Source organism: Pempheris klunzingeri, chromosome 7 (assembly GCF_042242105.1).
Source record: "Pempheris klunzingeri isolate RE-2024b chromosome 7, fPemKlu1.hap1, whole genome shotgun sequence".
Taxonomy (NCBI): domain Eukaryota; kingdom Metazoa; phylum Chordata; class Actinopteri; order Acropomatiformes; family Pempheridae; genus Pempheris; species Pempheris klunzingeri.
The window spans coordinates 11,965,065-11,986,663 of NC_092018.1; the positions used below are offsets into that span (position 1 = coordinate 11,965,065).

The 21,599-nt window shown below is 42.3% G+C and overlaps 1 protein-coding gene across 2 annotated transcripts; it reads left to right on the forward strand.

Annotated features, from left to right (window-relative positions):
* The first annotated feature begins 8,620 nt into the window (after positions 1-8,620).
* Positions 8,621-21,520, forward strand: LOC139204318 (calphotin). Of its 2 annotated transcripts, none has more exons than XM_070834320.1 (11): positions 8,621-8,758; positions 11,168-11,629; positions 16,550-16,597; positions 17,600-17,644; positions 17,899-18,372; positions 18,794-18,826; positions 19,031-19,096; positions 19,249-19,356; positions 19,986-20,126; positions 20,367-20,566; positions 20,763-21,520. In XM_070834320.1, the coding sequence occupies exons 1-10, from the start codon at positions 8,714-8,716 to the stop codon at positions 20,529-20,531; spliced, it is 1,587 nt and encodes a 528-aa protein (XP_070690421.1). In that variant the 5' UTR covers positions 8,621-8,713; the 3' UTR covers positions 20,532-20,566; positions 20,763-21,520. The 2 variants fall into 2 exon arrangements, with proteins under 2 accessions (XP_070690421.1, XP_070690420.1); XM_070834319.1 differs by having other exon boundaries at positions 8,623-8,758; positions 20,690-21,520.
* Positions 21,521-21,599: the final 79 nt, after the last annotated feature.

Here is a 21,599-nt window from a genome sequence, read left to right on the forward strand (position 1 = left end):
GGTTCCTAGCAGCTTCCACAGCTGAAACCAATAACCCATAAATGGAAAACTCCTGCTGCACACTGTCCCCTGCAACCCTAATCCCCCCTTAGTCTCTACCACCCTGACCTGCAACAGGCAACCATTGCTCTTTTTCTCTTTTTCACAAGTGCACACGGTGTTAGAATAGAATAGAATAATCATCATAAGACTGTCAGAAGTGTGAGAAATTGTTCTACAAAGTAAATTAAACACTAGAGGGCAGTGTGAGTGTGTAGATAGGTGTTTGTGCTGGGTCTATATCTTCATATATCATATCTTGGCATCTCATGCAAATTTTCACCTTCAGCACAACCACAAGGTGTTTGGTGGGTAAGTACCTTGCTCCAGGGCAGCTTGACGGTAGATTTTTAGCAAAGGAATAATACTCATCTTCCCAAGCTGCACTTTCTCAGACAGTCTATGATTAACAACTGTCAATAACTGGACTGGGCAAGCTGTGTTAACAGTAAAGATATTTCCATTATAAATGTGTCTCTATTATGGGGATGGGGTTTGTATTTTACTGTTACTATAAATCATTTAACTGCTTGCTGGTTTCAGTAGTTTGGGACATGCACACAAGTCAGTCAGCCCATGTATGGAAAATTGACTCGACAAGAAAGTATCGACTTTGGAAAAGTGTAAAAGGTTATCAGTGAGGAAAATATGATTCAGAAAGTTGATGGTGCGAGTAAGTAATATAAGCTTAAATGAATGGAAGAGGTTCAAGGTTCACGTGATTCAGTAGATGTGCCAATCACTAATCACATCTCTCTTTGCCAAACACATTATAGTGTTTTCTCATTCCCCCCGGACCAGCACAAAGCAGTAAACTCCGCCTGTAATGTTGAGTTTCCACCTTGCTGTACAATTTAATGTGGTTTTCCTGGCTTTGGAAATGTGAGTGGTTACATAATATACCCTGTAGCTTTAAGTGATTCATTGGCTCTTTCTATAGTTTGCTTTCAAATCAACAATTACAATATAGTGTTTGTGTATTGTGCGTTCAAGCATGTGTATACTGTATGTGTGGTGGCAGTCAAGAAAAAATCCACTTAAGGCAATTTGAAGGCATTTCAAAAATTCAATCAACTGTGAGTTGAAAAAGTTGGAAAAAATATATGTATATAATATATATATATATATATATATATATATATTTTTCTTCTTTTTTTTCACAGTTGAAAAACTGTGTGGTTTCGTCAGCGTGTGATTCTCCTTTATGGGCTTGTAGGTGCATCATTACCCACCTATAGGACCCATAGCCTATTGTTCTAGGGGGTGTATGGTAGAGGCAGAGGGTGGCTTTTTAGGCTTACCCTATACATTTTTCTCCTTTTGCATTTGAGCCGCAGGTCCACAATTGAGGTAGAGAAATTGCGTTGCTCCTGATCAGTTCCCTAGATTTTCTGACTGCTCTAAAAACTATAAGCAGTCTACACTATTAACACTCTTCCCTTCAACTCCATGCTCAAAAGCTCTGATGAATGTGCTGTAGTCGAGAGGGTCTCCATAAAAAGTTGGTATATCCCCTGGGGGTAATGATGATAAAGACTGCTGCTGCACTAGTGGAGCCGTTATGTAACTTTGCTGTTGCACAATGGTGAGAAGATCGCTTTGGTCCAAATTGTTTTGCCCTACGGCAGCGGACTGAATGGGCTCCTGCGTGAAGTGTGTGCCAGGTCTCTGTGTGTGATGTGTAGCATGGTGTATTTGTTAACAAGCCTGTAAATACAAAACAAAACCAAAAAACCCCAAAACAAACAGATGCCCACACATGGTTTGAAAACTGTATTCTGTACCACATATACATGTACCTGAAAATGTTCCTTATAAAAGTTGCCTTTATCTTCTGAAATCTGATGCATTCCCATTTTAAGTTAAACACAGGGTTATTTTGAGGCATACGCTAATCAAATGTAAATGTAAATGTTCTGTCCACATTTACACTTATCTCTGTTAGACAGCTTTGTTATGGGCTGATCACTCTTGTGATCTGGACAACAATTTAAAACATTGTTCTGTGGGTTTGAATAATGCATGGCTTCTCACATGCCTTTGTAGTAATGAACCACATGTGGGCACTTTAAGAGGTCAGTCTGACCACTAAACTACAAAGAAATCTGTTCATTAATGTTCAAGAGATCCTGCTGTCAGACAGACTAACAAACCAAAAGGAGAGACGAGTTAAGCTCAATTGCAGGACTTTACGTTTTATGTATTTTTGTTTTGTTTTTTTTCGAGGAAGGAAGCAGATTGTCCAAGTCTTCTGACTGAGAGTTTGAGCACTGCCGGTCTGGAATAGATTTAGAGGAAGAAACTCCCCGAGGGCTGCGCTGACGGAGAGAGGCACAGATTAATATAAAAAGGAATGGCTGGGATGTTTTTATGTCTGTGCATGTGAGCATGTCAGTCAAAGAAAAGAGTGTGAGAGCAAGAGAGCTGCTAAAGATATGCAGAGAGTGTTTGTGTTTGTAAGTCTGCTCTCTGTTGAAGGATAGCTGAGCACAGTTGCCTTTATTACCAGGATGACCCATCTCTGTGCTTAGTCCTATTCTCTTAATCCCCCCTCCCCGCTGCTCTGTGATATGAATACACACTGGAGAGTCCCTGGCATTACACTGTCTGATGACATTCTCAGTGAGTCTTTCCTCACACTGCTATCTTTGTCCAGGCCCTCATCATCACCACTGGGGCTGTGACTCTTTATTAACACACTCCTAACTATCCACACGTGCGTCCGGTTGTCAGCCTGTATCTGTCTTCAGGTTGGCAAAACCATGAATGTTTTCCAGGAAAAATCATTCACACTGCTACATGCTAACATACAACATGGTGAGTGATATGAAGTGATTGGCACTATTCAGTGATCAGTAACACTTTTAAATGAATGTACTGTACATGTTTTTAGTTTTATTTCTTTTGTGGGCAACTACATTCATCCACGGTGTGATTTTAACCTCACTTTTACCAACCTTTTACAACAAAAAGTGGTCAAAAGGAACATTTTGCACACATCAAGTCTGTCTGTGTACGTGGGTGGGCTGCTATTGGTGGTATTTAGGAATGTCAGGGGTCAACATTTGGCAAGAGTTGGTGGCTGTGGAGGGAGTGAGGTCAGGGGTTGGAGGTCAATGGATATCATCTTTCACCAGAAACCTGTTTATTGCCAAGAAGGGTCTCACATACATGGAATTCCTCTTGGTAGTTTGGTCCACAACACTCACAGTAAACATAGTGAGAGAAAAGAAAAACCAAGCACTGCAAAAGTAAATAATCGTAAATATAAAATAATTGACTTTTTTTTTTTTAAATGCTCAAAATATCAAAATATTGACTCAAGAATTGCAATTTTTCACACTATAAATATGTGCAATGTTCAAAACCAATAATGTTTATTAAATACAAACTGCTCTGCTTTCCAAGTGTCTAGTTAAATACCTAATTTGCTAAATTAAATAAAGTTGATTTCTGTAAATATTTCTCTACAAGTCTGCTCACAAGTGGTCAAACTTTATTTCTACGTCTGAAAACCACAAACCTAAAACCTGCTATTTAGGCAATGTTTGTTTGTCTTTGTGTGTATTTGCATTGCCGGGCTAGGAGAGGTAACTATGGAGCTGGCCTTTGGGTGGGGTGTTTGTTGCTGAACAACATCCCAGTGTGTGCCTGGTGTGTGTGTGCATGAGTATGTGTGTGTGTGTGTGTGTGAGAGATAACCCAGTTTAGCACAGGTAAACATCATGTGTCTATTTAAAGATGGCAATTCTTCTCCTCCTCCGACCAGCTAATGTGTGTGGCTTGCAGAGTCCAGGAGTCTCTGAGAGGTGTCAGTATTATCTGGCCTGGATCTCATACAGATACCCCCAGCAGAGACGCTCAATTTTGGATAACTAGCCTGTGTCTGTGCCACTGTCTTAAAGGAGGGTTTTCTTGATCTTTATGAAGTTTAATGTTGTCTATGGAACACATCTACAAGTTTTTTTGGGGGGCCATTGTTAGGAAATAGAAAATGTGCAGACACGCTTATGCTAATACATTTTTATGTTAGTACATTTATGCTTTATTATCATGAAGTTTTAGCCTGATGCTGGACTGTGTAATGGTTGCTGTGACCTTTACACAGATCAAAGAGATGTGTGTTGGCGTAGGATGTATCAGACTGTGCTTGCATTCTTGAGATAAAGAAGAGTTCGAGAAGGCCTTGAACGGAGAGAAGTCAGCGTACCTGCGTTTCCCACCAACCGCCCCTGCAAGGAGGAGAGGGAGCAGGGTGCGGCGGAGGACTGCTGAGAGGAGGAACTTTGCTTATACATGTTATATATGCTTGAAAGACACTGAGACTGCTCAGTGCAGATGTAGATCTTTGCCTGTACTCCTTGCTTGTTGCAAGTAAAACTTTGAACTGAGATCTCTGTCTCTGAGAGTTTATCTTGTGTGTTGGGAAATTAATGGTACGAACTAACAGCGAAAATACAGTTCTGGTCTTATAGAAATAATTTCCTGACAGCCATCTACTGTTGTTTTACAGCTTTAATAATTCATATCTGAGTGCATTTTTTCACACTCCCATGTCAACAGGTCAAGGGGAACAACAGTTCACACCAACTCGATACCTCTCTAACATCTGTTGGTCTGCAGGCAAATTCCATTTGTTTCTCAAAAGCACCAGGACAACATGTCGACGCCGTTAGATGTGTCAGTCATCCATTGTAAATGTTGTAAACAGTGTGTACATACATATCTATGCTGAATGGGTGTGCCTTGTGCTTAAAAGAAATCAAAACAACAAGCTGCAGGCTAGAGGGAGAGGGGAGACACGGGAAGGGGGAGGGGGGTCCTGTCCATCGACATTCCTCCATTGTAGCCCCAAAGATAAGATTGGATTGTTAATTGTAACTACTTCTGTCACCACTAAGCCTGTTGCTAAACACATTTAGCTCAGTAACACTTTTCTTTGCATTCAGGGTTCAGGTTACAGTTGACGGTGATGTGTTTAACCCTATCTTGAATGTTAAAGTGGCCCCACAGCACTCAGTTATTGCTGTTTGAATCAGCAGCAGCTATTAACCCTTAAGCTACACGACCTGACAAACCTGCTTAACTGACTCTGCTTTGCAGCAAATCTTTACACTTTTACACAACACAAGTACACACATGCTCAACGAACAGAGAGATTGATGAGTAGAAAAACAGCTCATGGAAGTTGGAACAGAGAAAACATAAAAAACACATTTTTTTTATCTTTACCATAGAAACTTACAGAATAAACTCTTTTTTGATATTATTTTCTCCATTTCTTAACCGAGTAGTTACTGGTTAGTAGTTAGTAGTAATTAGTAATTACTTGTCCCTCATTCCATATTTTCATTTCAGTATCAACCTACCACCTAATCAATAACAACACAAAGAACAATACCCACTGAAGAAATTCCACACCAGTGAGCCATAGATGGGTACAGTGGTGGGGCGTGAAGTTCATACATACAATGCAATGCAATGATGTAACAGCCAGTTTGAATACATCCCTGATAGGCTGATCACTTCATGTTCTGGATTAGCTGATAGCAAGTAAGAGGTTGGAGTGGTGTGATGAGGTTATTAGAATGATCATTTTCTCCCTTCTTTAAGTTACTTTATTTTAATTCTAAATAACATACTCAGTCAAATGCACACCAGAACAAAGTGCAGCTCACCACAACAGTTATTGTCTCACAACAGAAACACTTACAACACAATGAGCTAAACATATCAGATATCTGCATTTGGACACAACTTCTAATCGATACCATACCTCATGTCGTCTCTTGCAGCACATCATATATCTCCTCGGCCTATCAGAAGGCCCAATATAGCTTTTAAATCTTCGCACAGTGACACTGACAACCATTACAATGAATGAATTACAAAAACCTTACAATGCTTCCTGACTGTTTTTACCCATCAGGCACCAAGTACTTCACACATCCACATACTGGAAAAAATACAACATAAAATCCTTCATGAACGACAGCAGCACACGTGTGGTCTACGTGCTGAAATGTCCTGGTCTGGTTTAAGTTGGAGAAACTAAAAGAGCTTCAAAGATTTGGACATCTGAGCACCAAACTGCAAAATGTACACAAAATATGGATTATACTATTTTCATTGCATTATGCACAGGCTAACTATGACCCCGCCGTGTCATTAAAATTGTGGAAAATTGAAAAAATTTCAGCCTCTCCCAGAGGTGGAGACATTATAAATTCACTGCTCTGCAGAGAGGACTGGATTCACACTCTTGACACAGTAGAACCCTTTGGCCTAGATTATCTCAATTTGTCATGCTGGCTCTAATTCATTACACTTGATAGATGCACTACTTTCTGGACTTCTATCTTTGGAACTTCAAGATGTGTCTGTGTTTTTGATGATAGATTTGAGAACCAATTCTTATTTTTGGACGACTCTTCAGCAAGAATTATTTAGCTTGATTTGTAAGTGGAGGTGAATCCAAAATCCTGTTCTTGTACCGTTCCAGGCACAACTGAGCATAAGAGGTCAATGTCTGGCTCAGAGTTTTTCTGAGCTAAGCAAGGTAATCCAAGTTAACCAAAACTGGTTTGATCTGCACACACCCACTGAGCTGAAGAGCGAGTGAATCCCACTGCTGAGGTGAGTCGTTAGCGAGTACAAACTCCCTGAGCCGAGACTGCCAGAGCCAGTATGTTGGAACACGAAGCGGAAGTGAGCAAGTAACTCGACTGCTGGGTTGCTGGGTATTCTGTTTGAACTGAAAGACTCCCGTTCTTCAAAGTAGCATAGGAGCACTAACCATCCAAGTACAAACATTTTGACAGAGATCATGATCTATCAGGCCAAATTACTGTTGGTTGCTAGTATCTGCTGTTAAATCACAGCAAAAGACCAACTAATCTTATTTATCGTGGGCAAATGTACCACTTTACCAAGTCCACCCATATTAATCTCTAAGTCTGTGGCCCATTTGAGTGAAAGGTACATTCATCGTATCTCTTACCAGCCTACTCTCTATGATGGCTATTTTGTTTGTGGTTGTATGATTGCAGCATTTAACAGAGTTGTTCGTTTGTTCATTCAGTTCAGACTGTAAAAGCTGTCAGTGGTCCCTACTGGTGAGCTAACAAAACAAGCTGGGTTACTTTGTAACTTTGTAAGAAGCAGTCTTCTCCTCACTAATCTGTGTTCTTTTGCCTCCAATTTCACGCTTGTTAATGAGGTGACACATTTGGACATTTACCAGTGCAACTACCACCCTTGGATCCATGAAAAGATGTGTTGTAGCTGTAGGTCTGATTCTGCTGACCAACTTAAACTAACATTACTTGCTGCACAACATCTCTAAAGCCCTCTTTCTAGTTTTTTCTATGGTACTGACTGTAATGATAATAGAGTTGATCATAATCTAACCTGAGAATTTAACATCATGCTGCAGTGACTGCATTAACTGAAATCTCACTGTGACAGGTGTCAGGGGTTCAGTTCCTGCAGCAGCTGTATGTTCTGCTGAAGTTTTCTTGAGCCACGGTGACTACGCTGGAAAGATCACCAGTTCAAAATGGCCGTGCTGGTGACACGTAGAAGCACCGTATGCATGTAATCTATCTGCGCTCACAATGTTGAGGAGTAAATCATGTCGCAAGCCTTCAGGCAAGACCAGCACATTGTAGAAATCCAACTCTGTGTCAGCTAAACACTAAAAATCCCTCTCGCGTCTTCCCCTCACTGTACAGTCAGTTTGAAATATGGTAACATGCTCATGAAAGTTCACTGTTTACACGATTAGGACAACAAGTGACGCAATAAAGCATTTATTTCTTTTTGTCTGTGATTATGCATGAGTACGGCTGTAACCACCGGGTTGGGGACAATGGGTGCTCACAACCGATGCCATTGCAGGAGGGGGGGGGGTGGGCGTAAACATGTGTGCATGCTTTCTTTCTCCTTATTCTCTGGATGATGAAAACAACAATGAGAACTATTCTCTGGCTTCAGGATTTTAATGAATTCAAAAAGTTGACCGAGACACACAGTGTTTAATGTGCAAGAGGGGCTGTTTGTGAGTATTAGCCTCTTTGTTGGTTTTCTATCAAGCGCAGGATTTGAACTGAACGGTGGCCTGCTTCATGTCCTGTGTTTTACAGTAAAAGAAAATGATAAAGAAACTGTCACAGAAGAAAAAACTTGAGGATAAAAGGTAGAAAAAGACATTTAACACCCCAGCATGCAAGCCTTGTCGCCATGTGCTTGAGTGGAAAAGTATTTCTAGCTGGTCCAGGAAGGGGGTGTGGCACCCTGCAAGCCCAGAGGCTACTCTCTCTCTCTCTCTCTCTCTCTCTCTCTCTCTTTCTTTGCTTTGATGGAGTGGTTATATAACATAACCCACTACTCAGCCAATAGGTAGCCCAACTCTGATACAATCTTCTCACTGAGCTGTCGTGCACGTGCATGAGTGGTAACTGAGGGGGTCTCTCTCTCTCTCTCTCTCGCTCTCTCGCTCTCTCCCTCCCCCTCTCTCTCTCCACGCCCCCCATCTTTCATCCCAGTCCTCCCATAGGTTCGGTTCAAAGGTAACAGGAGGATCGGGGGCTCTATAAAGATCCACTTTGTTCATTCTGTCTTTCTGCTCGTCTCATTTCTTCGGTCTGTCCCGTTTACATCAACACACACCAAAATGCCCAGCAGGAGGAAGAAGAACAAGCGTCGCATGAGGAGGGTGGTAAGTGGTGGCAGGCAACTTTTCTTTCTTCTTTTTTTCATTTTCATTCACGATCAAATCCAAAGTATCTTGGACTTTATTACAATATAAACTCAGTTGGTGGAGACCTCCCGAAAAAACGCTGAAAATGACCCTTTTTTTTGTCAGATTGCGATGGCGTCGGTGGGACTAGTTAATTAAACAAGCGCATTTCTTCACCGTTTTTTCCAAAACAGAAAAGCTTGTTTTTGTTCACCAAAATACAAATACTGCTCATGATGTAGAACAAAATCGATCAAAAATACGCGTTTTTGCACGATCAAATCAAGCCTCTAAGATTCTATCAACAGCAAAGTGACAAGATGTTCCCTTTTTTAAAGCTTCATCTGTCTGTGGTATCGTGTTATTGCTTATGTGACTTCACACATTCGCGCTCTGGTGTTGCTTTTCTTATTACGCACTCAACCCCGAGGGGCGCTCCAAACTCCGTGCGTAAAACCCCGCAAAGAGAGATGGTCGCACAAAAAAATGCACCTAGATTTGATCTGAATTCTACAACGAATTTCAGTAGCACGACAACTCAGACGCGCCTGGCTCTCCTGTTTGGTACAAGATACAATTTTCTTGGATTAACGAGCCACGTGCGTTCCGCAAAAGTGTTTAAACATGGAATAGAGATTCCACGTTTATGCGTTTCTGTGGTTTGCTCTGATTAATGAGAAAAGTGCCACCTTCGCTGCAAATGATATACTGCTGTACTTATTACATAGTTCAATGGGTTGAAGCAGCATTGCCAGTGACATGATAATTTGAACATTTAGCTCCTGCCCCCTCCCCATTCCTCTTAGGTAACTTTTGAACACTCAGTGCCCAAAGAGGAGTAGGTGTGGTGGAGAGGGGAGGAGTCTATGATGAGTGAGAAAGTAACACAGAGGCTCCAATTTCTGGGGGGGCAAAGGTTACCCCATCAACAAACACTGCTTTTTGTCATTTCTTCTCCACTCATAACATTTAATAGTTTCAAACCATGCTCTTTATCTGACTTTCATCCTAAAGCAGTCTTGCTTCACTCCTAAAGACTCACTTGAAGCCAAGTCCTCGAGCTCAGTATGGAGTTTGTGGCATTCTTCTTCAGGCATCCCACCCCACCCCCCTCCGTAAGCTTCCTCCTGGCTGGCCAGTGTGCGACTCTCATCACCACACAACTGTATTTGGTAGTGTGTTGACTGGAGGAATGTCTTGCTTTAGTTTTGCCAGATTGGAGTCTGCACAATCTCTCAGATTCTCTAAGAGTCTGCCAATGACACTCAGATAAAAATTGCCCCTGAAGTCACTTACAGCTCAGTGCTATCACCAATTCCCTCAAGAGATATCAGAGCACAGGATGGAAAGAAGCTCCTGGACACTCAAGGAAGTCATGCCTTTGTATGTATGCAACCCCACTTTGATGAAAAGTGTTTCTCTCTAAAGGTGGCTGGGCCTCCACAGTACAGCCCAAAGAACACATTTAACAACTTTGATTGATTGAAACTTATATATCATCCTGTGGTGGTGCGGTTTGGATTTGTAGGCAGTGAGCTATTTGCGGGCAACGGGAAGGGGGGGGGGGGTTGTTTTGACGGTGGCTAGGTGGACAGGCATAGACATATGCACTTGCACACATGCCTCGTTGGCTTACAGCATTGGTCCAGCACTGCGAAGGCCTAACTGGCTGTCGGCCTAACAAAAGCATTTTCTGGGAGTGATTGTAACCTGATTATAACCTGATTATGATGTGATTAGGCCCACTGTCTGGCCCGCGGGGCACCCATCAGTGCTGCTGACTCGCACGGTTTCCGTTCCCGCTTCACCAGACCTGTCAGGACCGCTCTTATTCAACTAATTAGCTCCCATTATCTAACTAGCTTTGCTGTGCTCACTCCCAGTTACCCAGCCCCTCCCTCCAGTGGTCTGTGCTCCTAAAACCTCCATTAAAGCCTAAGGGGGTTTTGTCCTGAGCTGAAAAACATGTTGGATTTGGCAGGGATGGCATGCCTCCTATTCCTGCAGACAGAAATGTGCTCGAATGAACCACAGACTGACAACAACATCAGTATCTGAACATGATGAGGTTGTCAGTGTCATTCACACCTCTCGCCTCTCTCTTTATATTTCTCTTATATATTTATATTTCTGCATCCTTGAGAAGTTTGCATACTCAACTTTGAAGCCATTGTAAATAAAGTGTCACGTATTTTTGGCACACTAAGTACCCAAGAGGGTAAACTGATTTGATTGTACTAATTAAATAAAAAAATAACACTTTCTGCAACAGAATGAGTCATAGCTGCAGGATGAATGCATGAAAAGAAACTCAAATAATGGCTCTCACTGTAATAGCAAGTTAACAATCATTAACCCTGATGTTTTTGTGTCTTTCGCCCATTACAGCAGGCCCAGAGGAGAGCCCTTGAAGAGCAGCATGCAGCCAACCCGCCGGTCAAAGCAAGCCCGGGAATTGCAGCAAGTGCGCCCCCTGCAGCAGCCATAAAGAAAGCGGCTAAAACTCCAGCACCAGCCCCAGAAAAGATCCCAGAGGTCGTTCGCATTGCTACCCCCATTGCTGTCCCCACTGAGACCCCCAAAGCAGAACTAAAACCAGTTGTGAAAGAACCTGTTGCACAGCCCGTCCCAGTCGAGGTAGAAGCACCAGAGCCTGAGGCTGTGGTGTTGGAACAGACTCCAGCAGAAGTCGAGGTTGAAGTCCCAGCCCCGGTCACTGAAGAACCACCAGTCACTGAAACTCTTCCAGCAGAGCCCTCTGTAGCTGAAGATGCCATAGTGCAGGAGGCTGAACCTATCATTCCTGAAACAGAACCAGAACCAGTGCCAGAGCCAGAAGCAGTAACTGAGGTAAGCATTGTTTAGAACTTAGAATGGGTTTCTTTTGGAAGATCAACATATCATGTTCACACTCAGGTTCAGGGATTCATTTTTGAGTGATTCTTGAAGGAATCATTTAAGGTTCCTCTGTAGGTTCGGTGTGATGGTTCCTCAAAGACCATTTGCTGTACAAACGCAGATTTTAACAGGAAAATAAAGTATGATTAGGTGTGACAATTTACCTGCCAATTCATGAAAATTTGCTTTAGATATTTTAGACATCTCACCACGTTGGTTCCTTCTCGGTGCAATGAGTTGCATAGGATTCAGCATGTGCCTTCATGAAAAGTGCATGCCATTACTGGTACAGGTTAGACGCTTGTTATGTGTATATGTCCTGATTGAGAAATAATTTTGAGTAGCTTCCGTGTTGCGTACGGTTTGCAGGAAAGAGACACTTTTCACAGGCTGTTTCTTTATATAGTAAGCCAGCGTGAGTTTGGGTTTTATGGACGACCAGTTGAAGCGCTGCTTGGTCAAATGGTATGTGCTGTGGCTGGATCCTTATGGGAGAAGGGAGGTGGGGGGTGGAAGCAAGAGGGAACAACGTGTTCCATTTAGCAAAGAGAAAGAACGTAGGAGAAATTGTAGGCTACATCAGCGGGGAGCTGACAGATCCTTTTCAGCAGTCATCATACATTATCACCTAATATTGTGTCACTAAGCTTGTGTCTTTGTTTGAAATTTTACCTTTTGAATACACTGATTGGATAAGACAGACGGGGGTTTGCTCACTAAAAATATCTAGTTCTCCTGTCACCTTGGTGTGTGTCTGATTTTTTTTGCTGCAAGCAGAGGTTGTCCACATTTAATATGCTATATCGAACAGTACATCTTTTTTGTAATCTATGCTATCAGTGACGTTGGTTTTGAATTTTAAAGTAATTGAAAATAGGCCGAAAAAGACTTGCTGTCTGTCGTTTTTTGTATGAAATAAGTGTTTTTTGGCCATAAATTTTACACTGTACTGCACACAGAGATGTGTACCAAAAAAAAGTATGCGATTAAATAGTGATGTTTCCCGACAACATTTTTACCTTCCAAATCTATACGTTTTCATTTCCAAGTTGAAAGATATGGACACATAGTCTTTATTGTTTCATGTAGCCACTTTGGGAACAGAATGTTCTATTTCATCCAGTTGACTGCAGGCGATGTGCAGACGCACACACAAGCTGCACTCTGCCCATACGCGTACATCCGTGTGCGTAAACTCACACATGAACACACATACAAAAGCTAAATTCATGGTCCTTGCTCCCTGTAATGGAACCATGACCACATATGGCGCCCATGTATATGTTCACATGTGTGTTAGCATGCATGAGAGTGCATGATGCTGCTCAGGATGGGTGTTATCAGTGGTATGGCCAGTTACAGCCTCATTTACTATTATTCTGTTCTCCAGTAATCCCTCCTTCACTCTACATATATATCTATATATCTATCTATATATGTTTAGTCGGAGGTTTGGATTGTAACCTCTACCCTCTGAGCTATACATATTATATTTAGGTGCTCTGTCTATCATTGCGTATTTGTGAAGCTGTGGCAGTATCCACCCCCTCCTTCCTTTGTCCCTACCTCCCCTCCTCCATCCCTCCCTCCCTCCCACCCTCCCTCCCTCTCTCCCTCCCTCTCTCCCACCACACTACCCACTTCTCTTTTTCCTCCTCTTTTGCCTTACTTCTTTTCTGAACCTTCCCTGCTTGCACATGAGCCAGATACGGCTCGGACGCTCACAAACACACGCAGAAACTCACGCACTTTTGCGAAACAGAAAAATTGTCGGTGCTGGCTGCAGCTGCGAAACACATGCAGTAGCAAGTTGCTTTTCTCAATTTTGACTTTGTGAAACTTCGCTCACATACAACTTATACACTTGCAGTCACAGTCCCGCAAGAGAGTGTTCACTCTGTGACACCACGGGTCAGACTAGAGTCGGTCAGTTGGTCAGTAGATGGTAGGACCACAGCAGGCATAAATGGGTCTCGTATTCAGCTGGCTTTGGAACCAAAGAGAAGTGGCCCCTCCGCTTCTGGCTGTCACCACGGAGACTCAGGTGAGTATAAACCCACCACCCAATCCACCCAGACCAGCTTTTTCTGTGTCCTGGAGCGACAGTGGGTGTGGTTCCTGCTGAGGCTGAACATTTTGTACCAGCTTGCTCCCTCTGTACTCCTGTAGCCCACCACTCCTCCTCCCCTCCAGTCACTCACCCCTCTTTCCCTTGTAAATTCACTCTCCCTCATCACCCTTCTTTCCCTCCCACCACATGTCCTTCTCCTCCACTCCCCCCTCCCCTTCCTCTGGCCTCCGTCGTTCATTTTTCTCTCCTTCCCCTCCTCCATCCTCCCACCTCCTCTCTCCTCCTCCTGTCCTATGGCTGCCTGTCGGCCCTTATTAACTTGTCTACTCAGCACGTGCACTCGTTCCTCCATATGTCCTGTTTGTACCATTGGGTCTTTGCAGGGGGGGCAGGACTGGGAAAGGTGGTATATTGAGTTCTATATTGGGATGCAGTGGGTGCATCTGCCTGTTGAAATGTGTATCTGTGTGTACATGTGTCGCTTAGCCGTTGTGTGTGTGTTAAAGAGGAGCTTACAGACAGCTGCTGTAACCTTTTTAAAGTCTGTGACAAATTTCTAGTGAAGAGATGGCTGGGGGTACATATGCTTTCAGTTTGAACTGAACTGAAATGCTAATTAGAGCATGCTTACATGTAAGTGGTGTGCATTTATAACGTCACGTTTGACATGATAGCAATAGATAGAGAGAAAAGAGGGGGTGACAAAGATGTGCTAAGTAATACTTTTAACTTTTTCGAACTTGGATGGAAACAGTATCCCCTTGTGGCAAAGCACGTGAGGACATCCAACCCTCCTCCCCCTTAGAGTCCAGCCTCCCCCCACACATGTACACATGTACATGCAGCCCTCCCCACATTTCCTGGCGACTTTTACGAGTTTATTTTCTGGGACACTATAGGGCTTTGTTAGCTGAACCATACACAGAACAGTCAAAACCTTCCCTTTTCAGTTTGTTGTTGTTGCTCACCTCATATAGCTCCTCTTTTATACTGTGATTTAACAAAGCGTTTCTTCTTTTTTGACTTTATTCATAGTTATCTTGCCAAACAAGTACACATTAAGTTTTGCAAGATTGCAAAATACAAAGCATCGTGTGTTTTAAGCTGATAACATGTTTTAATCTGAACGGTAACAACTAACTATAGCTGTTAGATAAATGGAGTGGGGTAGAAATGTAGAATAAAGTAGCATAGTATTAAAATATTTGAGCACAAGTACCTCAACATGTGGCTTAAGTACAATACTTGAGTAAATGTACTTACTTAAAATGCTTTGATTTTGTGCTGAATTTGTCTCTCAGTAGAATTGGTACACAGTGTTCTGGTGCTCCAGCAGACAGGAGGGGGTGTGTACACTGTATGTGCACATCTGTGTGTGTATGTGTGTCCTGTCAAGCAAAAGAGGACCTATAGTCCACCCCCCTCCCTCTCTTTTCCTTTCTGTCCCCTATACCCCCCGGTTATAGCTGGACTATATATTTACCCCTCTCAACTACTCGTGCATTTTTGCCGCCTTGGCTTTTGTTCAGAAGTTGTTAAAATCCAGGAGGACAGGATTCCTCACCTTCCAGTAGCACAGCACAGAGAAAGAGGTGGAGATCTTGAGCATTTGATCTGCCCTCTGTGAGAGCTTTTCTGTGTTCTAACTTCTGTACATGAATGGATTTAGGTGATTTTTTTTGCCAATGTATGAATTGGCCGTTCCTGACTAGCAGTGGCAGCTTGCATGCGCCAGACTTGTCCTACATTGAAGATGGGCTTGTACAAGATTGTCTAAATAATTTACTGTTAGACTATGAAGACCTACAATATTTATGTGCTGCTCCCTACGATTGCCACTATGGCTCAATGCACTTGGATGCACAGGGGTTGCTGTCAGTGGCCACTTAGGCTACTGCCAACTGTTCAGTAGCAAGACTGCAAAAGTGGGATGTATGTATGGGTGTATCGCTATATGTATCTAGAAAACGCATTTCTACAAGTTATATTAATAATATGAGTTAAATAGTAATACAGGAAGGTCCAGAAGAAGTTCCAACTACAGACCATCGTAACTTGTTTTGGTAAAGATTTAATGTCTTGCTGAAAGATATAGTTTCTATTTTTGTTGGCAGCTAGTGACGTACTGGAAAGCAAAAACGTGATAAAAGATGTTTGAGTTTCACATTTATAAGGATTTGATGACAAAGGTATTTTAACAAGGCGAATAATTAAGTTTTCTAAATCTGTGGTGGATTATAGAAAAGGGGGCGAGAAATGGGCGTATCAGCTTCCCATGATGCCATTGGTTGTAACATTCCTGTAGGAGGTGTAATGTTCCTCCCCTTCTCCAGAACGTCGACTACACTCACACACAAAGCATACTCTAAGCAGAGTGTGTGCATTTGTTGCTCGTGTGTTCGTTTGTAGACCACCAGAGCAAATTTAACATGCGAAAACACTCCAGTTTTAGCAAACATTTCCTTTTTTGGACATTGCAAACCTGGTTAGACTCTCACTGGGCTTCCTTGTTAAATTCCTCAAGGCCCTCACAGCTATAGTTTGGCTGACAAACTGTAGCGGGTCGTTTTGCTCTGGGCACATTTTTAGGACTGGTGTGTGTGCCCCACCCAAAGCCCCGACCTTTAACTGACAATGACAGCAGCATAACAGGAGGCAAAAGTTAATTGCCTTTAAATGGTTGCTTATGTATCCATGGGTGCCTTTTTAATAAGCTTTACTTCATTATTTTAGATTAAATAGATGTATATTGTTATGATTTTTTGGCCCACTCATGAATAAACTCTCTTTTTCCTTCGTAGGTCATACCCCCAGCTGAGGCTCCAGTGGCGGCTCCTGCTGAGACTGAGGTAAAACAAACCTTCATTTTATACTCACACACATGCAAACACACGCTCAAACCCTTTTCGGTCCCCCCCTGAACCTGAAGCCGCTCAGGCAGTACATCTTATAGTATAAGCCAGAGGCAAGATTACACGTGTGAAGAAATATGAGTGGAGCATATAACAACATGACACATTTCAAGTGGTCTGACGTTTGAGCAGCTCATTAAAGAGAGACATATGTAAATGTCTCGAGCAGTTAGCAGAGCTTTGAGATTTGCTGGTTTAATTTCAGAGCTGTCCGGAAGATTTCGCGGTCACAGGAAATCAATAAAAAACGCAATTTGAAACGCAACTGACAAAAACCTATATTGTATTGATGTAGGCTCATGTTCCATAAGGAAAAAAAAACCCTCCAGTCTAATTGAGTAGTGCAACCACACAGCCCTTATATAAAGCACAATAGAGTACATTCATTAGGGACCAAAATACCTTAAAGGTAACATTTCAGTGTATGTGGTGATTTTGCTTATATGTCACACCTGAATAACTCCGTGAAACACAGCACGCATCAAACCAGAGTAACTCAGAGTTTCCGCTCATGTTGTATAACTTTATGGCAGCAGTAACTGGACAAGAAACAACCCTTTCAATGGAAAAGTGTTGAAAGTTTCTGTGACTGAAGCATCACTCCTTACAAATAACATCTGCGCTTTGCCTCAGGCCTCTTTTCTTTTACCCTAAATGCTTCCAGGAAAAAAAACAAAAACAATGAAACAAGCTCCTGTTCTCATTTACTACATGTTTTTTTATGTGACACAAGTGCTGCAATTGATGTGAAAGTCAGTCCAAAGAAACACAGCTAGGTGCTAGGTGTAGTTAAATTTGATTGGTGTAAGATGACTTTAGGCTGTAAATTGTATTCAGTGCAGAAAATTTCCCAGAGTCAAATATTTGCTGTTCATCTGTCCATCCATGAACCGATCAAGTTATCCATTTGCTGAAGTGTTTTTATTTCTCATTGTCCAGATTCAGACAGAGGAGATCCCAATCATTCCCACAGAGACAGAGCAGGTAAGACTGGCTCGTTTAATGAGTTGGATCGTTTGTATGTATGTTGTATCATTATAAACTCTGTAGTCATGGTTATGCATGGTAGGTCAGTATAACTTTGTCTACATTTGCTCTTTGCCTGCATTATGTGGTTGCCCAAGAAGAAAAAGTGTGTTGACCAATCACTCAAGTGGACAGATTGTTGCGTATTTGTTCCCTTGATGCATGTTGCATGTTTTTTTTTAACGTGTGTCATGTTGATTTTGCATGTGCAGACGCATAATGTCTGTGAGCCAGAGATTGAAGTGGAGGCTGAGGCCTTGGCAGAGGAAGCAGTGGTCATTGAGTCCGAGGTGGATGGGGCTGTCACAGTCGATATCGCCATACCAGTGCCCATAACTGAAGCCACTGAAGAACCAGTGCTCGAAGCCCAGGCTGACGAGCAAGATTCTGCCAAAGCAGGACCCGCTGCAGACGAGGTGGTCACAGAAACAATGGTGGAAACAGTGGAGGAGGTTACCACAGCGATACCTGAGCCAGAAGAGGTGACTGAAGCCGTTGTCAGTCCTACAGCCCCGGCTGAGGAAGAAGCTGAAGTAGAAGTATTGGCTGAAGAAGTGCCAGAGTCGGTGGCTGAAGCCATCGTCAGTCCTGATGCTGCAGTTACAGCTGAGAATGGAGCTGAAGTAGAAGTGTTGGCTGAAGAGGATGCATCTGAAGTACCTGCTGAGTCCCTTGCGGTGACAGAGGTGCCATATTGATAAAAATACTTTCTTCTTCTCTCTTGATTCTGTCAGTCTTTTCACCTCCTTCAGAACACAAAGTAATTCAGAATTGATCACTTTTATGTAGTTTTTATTTTGTGATCGTCTGTGTGCTGCATGTGGCCTTGGTCATTGTGTCCCCCACCGTTTATTACTCAGTGGCATTGCTGTAAATGCATTCCTGAATACTGAACAAAAGAAAGAGATGGTCATTTTCTTATCGTTTTACCACCTAACACCTCAAACAAATTGACGAGTTACACTTTTTTCACTGGTTAAGCTATCTACCTCAGTGGCTTCATCTGTTTTCTGGCATGTTCCTTCATTTGCATAATTTCTTTCATTTTAACTTGACAGCAAAGACTAATGACATTCTCTGTCCTGGTATTTGTTTTGTTTACATCAGGATGTTCCTACCCAATCTGTGGAAATCCCAGTGGTGAGTATTTTCTCTTTTTTCGCCATCAAGAAATACATTATGACATTTTACTAATTAGCTTCCTTAGCAGGACTCTTGCTTGAGCTTTTGTTCTGTAGCTTTAAATTAAGAAATTTTCTTTCATGTAAATAGTAGTCATTCAGAAATAGAAATTTTACCTCGGCCACATTTGCATGGGTTACACTGCATCTGTCTCCTCACCAGGTGCCAGTCACCATCCCTGAGGCTCCGGTAGAAGAGGCTGAAGTCCCAGTAACTGAAGTCAGTGAGGTAAAACCTAAAGTGATTTTAATCTATGTGTCATGTGACAGTTTTGGATGACTACATTCAGCCTGAAAACAGATGTTTATGAGCTGTGCTGTTAACAAAAGTGAAAACAGCATTGTTTGATTATACTTATCATCTTCTCCATCTCTCTACAGGCTCCTGTCGCCCAGGACAACGGTGACAACCTGGTTGACGACTTTGTTGTCACAGAATCTGCTTCAGCAGTGGAGGTCGCCATTGCTGAGTCTGCTGCTGTCCAGCAGGTGAGAACTACACAAAGAGGACTTTGTCATTAGACACTACAGTTGTTCTAGTTTTTAAGTCACAATAAAATTGTAATTTCATTGGTGTCCTGCCTCTAAAGTCAGAATATTTACAGTTAAAACAGCAAATTGAGTGGTTGCGTAAGGCCCCATAATGGCCACCAGAGGGCAACGCTATCATTTAAAATATTTCTAAACATTGTGCACATCTATCTGTATGTGTTTTATATTTCATTATCATTCAGCTTTAATCCAGTGGTTTTAATCACAGGCCTTATTTATTGCTGTTCTACATGATTGCACATTTAAAGAGTTAATTCTAAAACTGTAAATCACATTTAATTACAGTTAATTGTTTGATTAGCATATACCACATCCCTGATGGCTGTTGTGGTAGAGCGCAGTGATAAGATATAATTTATGAGTGCAGGTTGGTTTATAGTATTTAAAAAAGTTACTCCAGTCACTTCACTTTTATTTTACACGACGTAATTTCGACATAGATTTGCCTAAAAGTTTGCTACAACCTGAAGCTGGGAGAATTTTTTTCTCTTCTTGAATTAGTGCCATGTTCATTGCATGTAATCCATTCATGCAATTGAGCCCCTCTCTCTGCCTGCTATGTTTAGGAAATTGTTGAAATGAGCGACACCCTCAACGCCCAAAGCGAATCTGTGGATGTGACACCCGCTGAGCTTGAACCTAAGTCTGAGCCTGAGCCAACCCCCGCCCCCGCCCCTGCCCCTGCCGCTGCAGCAGAAATGATCATTGTGAGTCTTTTATCATCTTATATAGACAGTAGCTTTGTGGTTCATAATTTACGGTATCACAAATGAACACATTATAAACATATTTCATATAAATCCACCATATGAGGATGTTACGGAAGGCGTCCTGTGTTACTTCCCACATGTACTCTAGTTTTTGAAAAGAGGCTTTCTTCACTGTGGTTCTTGTGACCGTCTATGCACTGTTTCCTAACCGCCTCTCCCCTCTCCGCTCCTTTCCAGGATGCCGCTGCTCAGCAGACCTGTCTGGATGTGCTGTCAGAGGAGCCTAAGTCAGAAATCTGTGACATGCCCTGTCAGATGCAGCTGGCTGTGGAGTCTGTGGAGATGTCAGTCGAGGCATCGCTGAATGGACACATCGTTCCAGAGGTCTCCATTGAGGGCTAGATACACACCACACAGCCTGGACCTTTTTTGTCTTTGTAAGTTTCTGACAATACTGAATCAGTCCTGCATCAAACAGACTGGATCTCATTTCTTTCTTTCTTTACACTACTCCCAGCAGCCACTAACCAGATCCATGCCTTCTTCTTTGTGTGTTTCAGATTCCCCTTTGGTCGTTTGGGGGACTCAAAGCTTTACAGTGAGTCAACCAGCTGACCCTTTTTTATTTTTTAGGGCTTACGACAGAACCACCAGGAAATTGAAGGGACATCCACACTTTGAAGTGCCTTTCCGGCCCTAGTTCCTGTCAAAACACCAAACCAGATGTCAACATGCCAGCACTGCTGCATTCAAAGCAGCAGAACAGACGGTTGTCATATTTGTGCAGAAGTGAAAAACTAATTGTGACTTCTTTTTTTGTATATCTCCCCAAAAGCACATACAGTGAATTTGCATTTGCAGTCGAAGAACCTCTGCATCCACGCATGTGAATACTGTAGCATCTATGAATGTGGCTATAGTTTGTACTTGAGCCTATTTTCATAAGGGTGGGAGGGACAACTTGTTTTTTGTTTTTTTTAAATTTGTTTCACATTTCAAAATCACAGATTTTGCCCAACAGGTCCTTTTTCCTCCCAAAGAGACGCATTTACGAACTCTCCCACTTCTTTCGTCTTCTCTGACCTCCAATTATCCTCTCTGCTTTAATTTAATGGCAATGCTAAGGTTAGTGTGATGCTAAAACACTTCCTGCAGCTTGAGAAAGGCAGAGTTTGAGGCGACGAGCTGAGGGCTCGTTTTCTGCTTCCCTTTTCTCACTTTCTTCTTTTTTTAAATTCATTTTGTATAGACCATATGATGTGATACAGTTTTGTGTTCAAAGTTTGTGCTCTGGAGGGGAAATGTAATGTGATCTGGGTATGATTATCACTGTTGGGCTGTTGATGGGCTGACTTGATCCATCTTTGAAATAAAGCTGTGTCTCATCGTGATGCATCCAGTATTCATTTTACTTTCTATACACTGTTTCACTCATAAAGTTCACAGATTGGATGACCACTCCAAAATGCA

What these genes read in the sequence shown, in the direction of transcription:
- LOC139204318 (XM_070834320.1), top strand. Translation starts at nt 8,714, where the DNA reads ATGCCCAGCAGGAGGAAGAAGAACAAGCGTCGCATGAGGAGGGTG. An exon ending in AGTCCCTTGCGGTGACAGAG is followed by an intron (nt 18,373 to 18,793) that starts GTGCCATATTGA and finishes TGTTTACATCAG; the next exon opens with GATGTTCCTACCCAATCTGT. An exon ending in AATCTGTGGAAATCCCAGTG is followed by an intron (nt 18,827 to 19,030) that starts GTGAGTATTTTC and finishes TCTCCTCACCAG; the next exon opens with GTGCCAGTCACCATCCCTGA.